Source organism: Lycorma delicatula, chromosome 1 (genome assembly GCF_047948215.1).
Source record: "Lycorma delicatula isolate Av1 chromosome 1, ASM4794821v1, whole genome shotgun sequence".
NCBI classification, from domain to species: domain Eukaryota; kingdom Metazoa; phylum Arthropoda; class Insecta; order Hemiptera; family Fulgoridae; genus Lycorma; species Lycorma delicatula.
Genome location: NC_134455.1, coordinates 175,061,537 through 175,072,758, shown reverse-complemented (window position 1 = coordinate 175,072,758; position 11,222 = coordinate 175,061,537). Strand labels below are relative to the sequence as shown.

The window sequence follows — 11,222 nt, the reverse complement described above, 5'->3', positions numbered from 1 at the left end:
CATATATTAAAATAAAAGGTACGTTAAAAGAATTTTTAAATATTTTTATTTTTCGAAAATAAAATTACAAATTAATCACAAGCAGTTAATTAATTTTAACAATGTTATATTTACTTTTGATAATGAAAATAGACAAATCTTAAACTCTGAAAACTTCTATCATAAAACTGATAAGTTTTAAATCTTTTTTCCATTAATAATGAAAGTATGAAAAACGTACAATGAAAAGAAATTTGGATGCTGTTCAATGATTCTGATCAATAATTTCAGTAACTAAAATAGGATAAATTTATTTATGGTTTTTTCCGTTTTAAATGGAAATTAAAAAACTTTCTAATTTACAATTTAAGTCACTGTTCTTTGTATATTAATTACCTTCAATATATGTATATTCTACACATCAGTAATTTTTTCTAAAATAGAAAAAATTATTCCAAACGAATAGAAAGTAATTAAATATAAATGTACTGGATATTTAGTAACAAATGGGTGATAAAAAGTGGGTGAAATGAACACCATCACGCTATACCGCGTTTAATTTACCTTATCAGTAATGGTGAGTTTTGATCAGTACAGTCCGTTTGGTTCATTAAGTTGCAATTATTAACCTAATTACAATGATAGTTATATAGAATAAAAATTAAATATGTATGTATAGTATGTCATATAGATGTATAGTAGTCTAAAAAACTTCCTACGCTTAAATTAAATTCGAAAACCCAGTACCTACACAGCAAGATCCTCAAAAAAGGATAAAGAATTTTAAACATATTTCTGATAAGAAAGTTGTGTATTATAAATCATAACTTGGAGTAACTGCCATAATACGAAAATTAATATTTCAGAAAACAAAAGTTGCTTCGCTTTTCAAGTCTAATTTTCTGATGTTCAATTTCATAAGATCACGTTTGCATGACCTAAAAAGAAAATGTAACTTCTTAAGAAATGGAATGTGTCCGTAGAAATCAGACCTTAGTTTCATTAAATTTTAAAATGTTAAATATGTCAAAATGTAAATGATAAGCTTTTTTCACAAAAAAACCCAGAAAAAACAAGAAATACATAAAATAATTAATTTTTAATGATTTTTCTTTGTTTGTCTTTAAAGTTGTTTACAGCAAGGATCTATTGTCTATTCAAGATTACACTACAAATATTTAATCTTATGAAGGAAGCTTGTGCTGTTAAAAGTCTATATTTATAATTCATCTTCTGGGTTCCATCTTTCTGATAATTATCGAGCAAATTTCAATGAACTCTATATCATATATAGATTTAATTTTAGTAAAATAAAATAATTAACCTTCTTTGTTTTCAGGTTAAAAGTGGTATGTAAATTAGTGTTTATATAATATAATTAATCAAAAATTTGAATAACCCCTTCCCATTCCACGTTAACACAGGTTATTCAAAAGTACTTTCAGGAGGAATTTTTATGATACATCTGTGAAGACGAATATAGAAATAAAGAAGAAAATTAAGTAAATATGTATATTTAGTAGTTATAAAAAACTGCTTTTATATTTAATTACAGAACCCAGTACCTACAATGCAAGATCCGCTAAAAAAATTGTACAGAAATTCGTCAACTGTAAAACATTTTTGTACAATATATAACATCTGAATAATTAAAATTTACCCAAATAAATATATTCCTTTCTAATAAATATATATATATTTATTCCTAATAAATTTCTGAATGATGCGAGATTTGTAATATTTCAACAGATTTAAAATTTGATTTTTTGAAAGTATAAATAAAAAACCCTTTTATTTAATTTCGTTTTGGGTTTTCCTTTATGTATAATTAAGTTTATGGCTACCGTTCGTCTAGTAGCTGCATATTCTGGTTATGTTATTTGTGAAGATTTGGGTTTTGTGGTAAACTTAGCTTGTCCCAGGCGGTCGACTAGCTTTAGGCGACTGTTACATTTCCTCTCGTGCAAAACAGTAAAGGAGGGCTTTACTGTTTTTAGCTTTCTTTACTGTTTTACCGACTGCAATGGATATTCCTCAATGTAATATTTTAGTTTCGTATAACTCAGTTGATAACGTCTTGTCAATTCCCAGTATCGCCTTTGAATTTCATGCACTGATTCCGGTCTAGATCTCAGTAGTTCTATATTAAAATTTGTACGCTGGATGACCTGTTTACTGTTTCTTAGGTACTTCCTTTTTTTACATGTAAATCAAGCAAGAGAATTTTATGATGCACGCATATCTCGATCTGCTCTCTCTCTAAGACCGTTGCAGGTATGGTTAAAATTGGCTGTAGGGGTGAAGGTAATTCATCTATAAAACCTTTTTAACATCGAAGGTTTTGTTTCAGCTGTGATGTATTTACGGTAACAGAAGTAAACGAAAAACCAATTAGTACAACTTTTTTTGTGATTGATAATGTTAAAAACATTTAAAGCCAGTTCTTTTGATGAACCGAGGAAAGATTTCACATGGTAAAACATCAGAGGAAATTTTATAACAGACAAAAATACCAAAACCTAAAGGAATTTGAAGCCTGACGTTTAGATGAAAAGTTAGGACGTTACGACACGGTCAAAAAAGATAATATACTGAAATAACTCATACGTTGAAATAAATCTTGAGTTATTTTAATTCTTTGAAATAAAACTTATACGATCAATGATTACCAGTCTCCAAAAACTTAAACTTCTCTGGATTAAAAACTAACTAATATTAGAAGTTTCATTTGACTATAATTACTTTATATAACATTTTGAAAGTATTATGCTCGCATCAACTTACAAGAAGTAGAAATTACAAAAAATTGTTATTTATTCTTTTTCTTTGTAAAGAAGTTACAGAATTGAAAATCTGAATTATTAAAAAATATAAATGGTGAAATTGATAATTAAAACGTGGAAGTAATAAAAGTTGTGATTTTTTGTTCGCTATTAAAAAAAAATTAAGTTGTAAAATGAATGAATGAATGCTATTCAGTTTTCCATAGAGATTATAGTATTATAAAGCAACAGAGTAAAGCAGACTTAGCTAGCAAAAAAGATAAATTCATAATATGGAAATTGTAAACCTTTTTTATCTATATCGATAGAAAAAGAAAAATAGGACTTAAACTATCAGATATAGTACAACTTTTTGTTATTTTAATCCGATCTTTATTCGGAAGTACAGTACTACTAAATATTAATAAAACATATAACCATATAAAGTATACCATGGTTGTTTTATTTTATTTATTCGAATCTTAATAAGAAATATTAGCTAATGTCATTAATTAATATTGGTATTAATTCATATATATTTGAATCGTAGAGAAAGAAATATAATAATGGTAATAATAATTTTTTTTATGATTCATCTCCGCCACCCTATACACTGAATCCTTACCACCCTAGACTGACTAATTGTAATAAGCAGTTGGAATACAAAAGGAAAATGAAGTGCATAGCAGAATAGTCAGACGACCTTGGTATGCTGTAGGACAAAGTCAGAAGCAATAAAGCGTGAATAACTTGAAAAAAACAGAAATTAATTAAAATAGAAACTTCGCTTTCTTTTCTTTATGTATATAAGTATACTTATGCAGATACCATTTTGACAATTTATTTTTTAAAGCTCTTTTCTTCATCCTACAAAATCTACTCTGTCCTCGAAGTGACCAACTTCCTTTCATTTTGCCAACGGTGAAAGGTCCGATCTTAGTCAGCGAAGAAAACATTTAAAATATCTTATCGAGTGGCCTGGGACTCTGAGTTCGGTATTCAACTCTTTATTATATTTACTATGTAGCCATCGATAAAAGTCTACGGTGCCCAAGATGGGCTCCGAATAGACCATTTGGGGGAGAAATCTCCCCGGAGAAAATTATGAGCATTATGCTTAGCTCCAATGACAGTTGGAGTCGTTGTTCTAGGAACAACGACAGTTCCAGGAAATAGTGTCTAAGAAAATGAAAGAAGAGGAACCAAGGCAGGATGATGTTTAGTCCGAGAGTGGTGGTGGAGGAACAGCCCTCGGGGTGGGTAGTGGGGGTCCTACAGGATCGTCGCTGCTGGGTGCCCTCGGTGAACGCTTGAAGCTATTGCTTGTGGACGACACAGGTAGAATCCGAGACATTCGTGGGGATGATGTGTTCCTGCTTAGGTGATCTAATGAAATCATCATCTCGTGGGGATGATGTGTGAGGTGGAGGGCATTTGTGGATCCCTGCTCGGGCAGAAAACCCCACACCCAGTAGTATGGGCTGCTGGGCGTCTGGTTGCAGACGATTTTCCCTTCTTTGAAGTAAAACGAAAAAAAGAGACTTCGTCGAGTACGATCGGGATGACACTTCATCATACCGAACATTAACGATTCTTACTCTTAAAAACAACTTGAACCTCTCCACATATCCGCCAAAACCAAAGCCTCTCAGATTGCGTAATAGAAGGTAGCAAGGAAATTGTCGAATGATTTTTCGAAATCGAGAAAAATCATATCGACCTGCTTCTGCTTTTGAATTGCAGGACCAACGGTGGTTAGGAAGGAAGGCAGGTTGGACGATATCGATTTACCATGTTGAATATGGCCATATTTATCACTCATGATTACCCTTTCAAAAACTATAGACACAGAGCAGAACAAAGGGGTTGAACGAGGATTCCGATCGGAAAAAACTCCGGGTTTAGGAATAGGTTTAACAAGTGCTTATTTCCAGGCGTTAGGGAAAGAGCCGTTTAAAAGGCTAAAAGATAAAATGCTGAAGAAAAGTATAGGAGCTAAAATAGCATAGACCCTTAATGACAAAAGCTGGCAGCATCTCATCATTAGTCTGAAAGCTCATTAGTCTAATCCACAAAATTGTTCTTACAAAACGTCCTGCACCGATATATATATATATATATATATATATATATATATATATATATATATAGGAGCGGAACAGCGTAGCTGCCTTGTCGACATCTTTTAAACCGATAATCTGATTCTTGTCAAAGTATTGGTAAATTTATTCAAAACATTCCCTAAATTCATCGCTGGCTTCTTGGACATCGGATATAACTTTACCAACTATCGGAGCAACTATCTTGGAATCGATCCTATGGTTCGAGACAAACTTCCAAAATTTAACTGGGACTCGCCCAAGACTGTTTTTCGCAGCCTGCGTATACCTCCCTGTATCCTCGTGTATGGCCAATTTTTCAAGGTATTATAAATCAGAAAAACGAACATGGTAAGCCTGAAGACTTGGTCTTTTGAATCAATTATATGGTTGCCGTTTCTGTTTGAACAGGCAAATAAGATTTTAAGATAACCAAGCTGAGTATTTAGGAGGATTTTTTACCGCTAGAGGAACATGTGTATTGATTGAGTTAGTAAATGTTTTGGATTTCGGCAACAGCCGAGTCCACATCCTGATTAAGTAGAACGTTGCACCAAAGTGTGCTAGGTACCTCGTGGTAAAGTTCGAGATAATCTCCTCATAAAATTTCGATGCATTTCAGTGTGATAATTTAAAATATTAAAACTTCATGATGTTAATTCGTAGAGGTACATGAAAACGATCTGGCTTAATAAAGTTTCATTAACGGATCTATATGGTGCAGTTGCTGAGCACAAACTCTAACGAGTTCAAGTTACTCTCTCTGACATCATTATCATATAACAAATATTTCGGCAAGCCATGTCTAGAAATTTAACTATAATAGCTCGTTTGTTTCTTGCATAAAAGTTTACGCTTGGCCAAAAGGACGGGTAAACCAATCCATACCTGGTATATTAAAATCAACAAGCATTATAACGTCTAAAATCTAAAATATTTAGGATGGCGAGTAATGCTTAAAAATATCTCTGAATAACATCTTGGGATACAAAATGTAAGAAATAATGATTAGTGACAAATAGGTTCTTCCAACCACACGAAGAATATTTCCATGCGGACTCTTCATCAGTCAATTTCAAATCCATTTTTCGGGTGCAACCGATACTCTTATTTCGCAATCAAGGCACCTTCACCTGTAGTAATAATTTTTTCATAATTGCGATCAGTTCGGTAAACATCGAAAGAAATCGGAAAGAAGTCCGCATTCCGTGTATATCGCACAACCAGGTCTCCGTCAGGGCTATAATATTATAATCAGAGTCAGTCAATTAAACAAACAGTTTATCCCTCGTGGTTCTCAACCCCCGAACCTTTTGGTACTAGATAGCCATGTCTTTCATAAAATGGTTGCAAAAAGGCCATCTTCCACTGGCTTCACGAAGTTGACTAATTTTGCACTCTCATTAAGCATACCAAATAAAGGAAGCAACAAGCCAACCCGCGGCCAGATAGCCGGCTCATAAATTATTTCATACTCCAGTTCATGCTATTTCTTTCTGGCTGCTTGTTGGGATTTCAGATGAATTTAATACTCTTACATATCTTGCGAGTAACTCCCATTTTTTAATAACCAGCTGGAACGTATTAGAATCAACGAGCAGCAAACAAATAGTTTTAGAATTTATTTGGGAAAAAAAATTGGTAATATAAATAAAGCATAATATATTTTTACCATTATTATGAAACATGTTTTAAAAGTTTAATTCGTGTGTATCTTTTCCCGGAGAAGCGATTTCATGTGAAGAACTAAAATGTCTTCTTCATCAATCACTAATAAAGGTGCACCTCAGACAAAAAACATGTGCTTTGTCCAGTTTTGAATAAGCCACCCAAAACGACCTAGTGATAGTAGAAAATTTGTTGTTCCTTCATCGAATCCAGCGAGGACTTTCAAACGGAAAGAACTGTAGGTGTCAAATTTTGACTTAAGCTTGGAACATATCAGAACAGAAAAATTATGGTCATTCATCAGATGTGTAATATCCCCAATGCAAACAGACGGATTAAATCGAGATACAAAGAAAGCCTTCTTCTTTGGACGAATCAGTTCAGGCCTGGTAATATTAAATCCAGAATTCAGCGTTTTGGTTGAATTCAGCGTTCGGTCGTGGTTGTGAAACTTGAGAGCTGGGGTTTTCTCTGTTACGCTTTATTTATCTAAATTCACTTGAATAGATACATTACAATAATACACGTATAATAAAAAGCTAAAAATAAAGATACAATAAATCATTTCTAATAATAAACATCAAGGTTGCTCTCAAAAGTAAACACTTGAGCGAGAGCAAGAGTAATACTAAACGTAGAGTAATCAAACAAAAAATCTTATCAAAGTCATAATTTACACGTGAAACAATGTCATTTAAATACCAACAAGTAGAAAGGAAAACATGATGGAAACCAAAATATACTATAAATTATATACAAAAGCAATGTAACTTATATACAACACTTATATAATAAGCAATGCAATAAAATATCCTTTATAAAAAACATCACTTGGAAGAATAAAATCAAAAATACCCAAATGAAATTAATTAATTTGTACTGTTAAAATAATAGTCATCGTTTAGAGAAAAATCCTTCAAATATTTCTTTAGGAAATGAATAGAAACAAAATTACCCAAATTAATATCAAGCATTAACAATAACCGACTAGCTGTATTTTATAAACTTTTCTAAAGAGAAGTCTATTAGCAAGAGGAACACAAATATTACTTATCAAAGAATGTCTAGTTATATAGTAATAATTTTGTATAGTAATAATTATAATTTAAATAAATGTTGATTTTTATAACAAATAGAAATACATTTTCAATATATAAATTTTTAAGATTATCACTTTTAAACAAAGAATAAAGGAAATTGTTTGGAAAAATATTCACAGTTTAACTAGACAAACTTTTTATAAGGAGTTAATAACAAATAATAACGGCTGGAGTATATAGTCAAACTTATTCCCCCAAACCAAAATGCCATATGAGAGTAATGAATGTACAAATGCACAATAAACCTTTCTAAACTGGGTATAAGTCAAAATATGCCTAAGAATCCTAAACTAGTAAAAGAGCCTCTTACCTTCTTAACCAAATTATTTATATGGTTATTAAACTTCAGATTAAATCAAAATCTATCTCAAGATACTTAACAAAATTAACAAAAGTTAGGATAGTAAAATTATAAGTATTCATATTCTGATAGCAATCGAATTTATGTAGGAATTATTTTATTAATAATTTTCCTCCATTAGAAAAATACTACTCTAGTTTTTAAAAAACTACTCTAAAGAAACTACTCTAGGTTTTATTGCATTAATGCAAACAAAATTTATACATCCAATCATTATCCAATTTCAGACTCAGATAAGCCTTCATTGCAACATTATCAAAAGAATCATCACCAAAAACCAATGGCCGTGTCAACAGCAAAAGAAACAAATTTACCCTGAATATTCAATTCTGAAAATATCATTTATATATATCAGGAATAAAATCGAGACCAAAGCAGTAACCTGTGGAATCCCAGCAACACAGGAAAATCATCACTAAATACACTATACAGTTTTACACATTGTGTTCTGTTAATTAAATATGATAATTTAGTTTAATAAATTTAAAACAATCCCCCTAATACCGATGTAGTAGTTAAGCTTAGCGATTGCAGACCAGGTTTTCTTATTTTCTTGGAGGGGCAAGTGAATCACAATCAATATTTGAAATATTACACAAATTATTAGCCAAATTCGAATTGGAGTCGTCAACATTTTTGTCTGAAAGTTAAAAATGTTATTAATAAAAGTATTTTTATCAAGTTCGGAAGTTTCCATTCTCATAATTAGTGTTCTGTTTTGCCTTTAACATTACTTCTTACTTTAGGTACGTCAATAAGTTTTAAGGAAGTCTTTTTACAGCTAATTTCATATTCCACTGGAATTAAACGCATACTTTAATTCACGATTCTCCTTACAAAAAACTTGATTTTATCTTTGATTCAGACAGTTCATCAAGAAGATGGCGCATAACCTGATAAAACCTTCAGCAATAAGGATAAGTAGATCTTATTATTGATTGCTTCAGGAAAACACTCACTCTTTTTATCAGTCATTGCATCAACAGACTTGTCTATCGGTGCAGAATTCTTGAACTCACTGACAGCTCCGGTATTTATTTCTTTATTAAAACTGGCATTAATCGGAGTGTTGTCATCAACTGGAAATCTTTTAGAAAAACAAGTGTTACATTTAAAATATTTATTGATCTTATAAATGAAATAACAATAACAAAAAAGAAGAATATTAAACTGAATTAAATAAATAAGAAATTCCGGATATGAAAAACAAGTTTCTCAATTTTGATTTACAATACTTTCGGATGGGAAAAAATTACTTCCGTATGTAACTGGATTTTTGTTGTTCGTTTTTGCTCGCTTTTATGTATACTTTTTTCTTTTTACAATTTTTCTTCTTCTTCTTCTTCTTCTTCTTCTTCTTATTATTATTATTATTATTATTTAATGAAGTAAAAGAAAAAAATAGTAGAATAATGAAAATTTTCAAAGTAAATTTTTGTATTTCAGAAAATAATTCCATATTACAATTGATGGGGTAGGTAAATTAATGAAGTTGTAGGAAAAAAATTTGGCTTTTGCAAATAACTTCAAAAATGTTTTAAAATCAAGACACATAACCTTTGTGTTACAGTGATGAAGGTAGTCTCTTTTTTCACTCTTCCTAGTTCTACTGTTCGCGAAACTTTTACGTATTGAAAAAACGTTGTTATAATGAAAACTTATAAAATGACTACGAAATGATCATAAGAAGGTGTTTTCGTATGAAACAGGAATAGCCTATTTTTAAGTAAAGTGTAAAGGACAACTTCGATAGGTCTGGTGTAACTAGTAGAATAGAGTATGTATTAATACCGATAATTGTTCGTAGCCAATTTTTTTTTCCGTCTAAATAATTTTTTTCATTGGATGTAGATTCGTAGTCAAAATGAAGCAGTTTGTAATACAATTTTGTATGGATTGAATAGTATATATATAAATATATATATAAGTTTAATGATTATATCATCAAACGTTAGTGCCAAACCTTAAAACCCATGTACGACGCTTAGACTATTTTTGTAACCGACATTCCAGACAAAATGCTGTGCGTGGTACATGGGTATACACGGTATTAGAAAGAATTGAATTTAATGTTTTACATAAATAATTATTAGTATTTAATAAATTAAAAACGAAGTTAATAGACAGTAAAAATATAAATTAATGGTTATTCCTGTATACATTTTAATCAACTAAGGAAGGCAATGATGCTCTAATTTTGAATGCAAACTACGATTGTGAATGGTAAAAATTTCTTTTATTTTTTTATTTTTTCATAAAAAGTTTGAATGAAAGATGAGTATTTTTAAAATTAATTATTTGAGCTGGAAGGTGGTTTATTTTACCCTCAAAATCCTAAAATTATTCCCCCTTTCCCGTAAAATTACATTTTAAACACAAAAGAAATAAAAGATAACACAATAACATAAAAGTAATATCAAGTTTTTTTTTAAAAAATTTATTTTGGAAAAATAGAAAGTCAAGTATAATTAATTTTATCAGCATTAATTTCTGATGATATTTAAAAAAAATAATTTTACAGAATTTTTTTGTATGACTAAACAATTAAGTCTTTTCTTTCAAATATTGTAAACTAAACTTAAGATCTAAAACTAATTAAACTTATATCTAAACAGTTTAATAAACCGATGAAAGTTACGGTGTAGTGTAGATGGGAAATCCCAGCATAAACTATATTTATGTTATCATTACTTCAAAATAAATATGTTTTTGCAGTAATTTAAAAACAATATTTTATTCTTACTAATTTTCGATACCGTTCAATTAGTTATTTTATCTGTTGCATTTGTGTTAAAAGCACAAAACAGACTCTAGTAGAGCTTCTTTAAAAGATACTAGTATTTTTTAAAAGTATTTGTTTAAAAATTATTATTATTAACAAATTTAAACAAAAATCCTTTATTTCATGAAAAATTGGTTATATATTACAAATATAATAATTATTATTTATAAATAAGTTTTATTTATTGAAGTAATCTTGTTACGATCTGTAAAGGAGTTTTTTCTTTTTTTCTATAGAAACATTCATTATACTTCCTGAATAAGTTCCTTAACAATGTATTCATAAACATAATTTCTTTTCATAAGCATAAATTTAAAAAAAATTTTTGTCTATAACGAATTTATTTACTATCACATAGTAATGGGATGAAAATCAAATTATTAAATAAGTACCTTAAACCCTTATTTACTTAGGAGACTTAGTTTTTGAATTCAAAATAGAGTTTAAAGTGTATTTTTCAAAAAGGTCGTA

The 11,222-nt window shown here is 30.0% G+C and overlaps 1 protein-coding gene across 1 annotated transcript in view; it reads right to left on the bottom strand.

The window, feature by feature from the left end:
- Positions 1 to 8,842: 8,842 nt before the first annotated feature.
- LOC142317713 (uncharacterized) overlaps positions 8,843 to 11,222 on the bottom strand; it is a 157,173-nt gene continuing 154,793 nt past the window's right edge. Inside the window, exon 2 of the mRNA XM_075354259.1 lies at positions 8,843 to 9,056. Within this exon, the coding sequence (XP_075210374.1) occupies positions 8,843 to 9,056 (214 nt within the window). The remainder of the gene's footprint in view (positions 9,057 to 11,222) is intronic.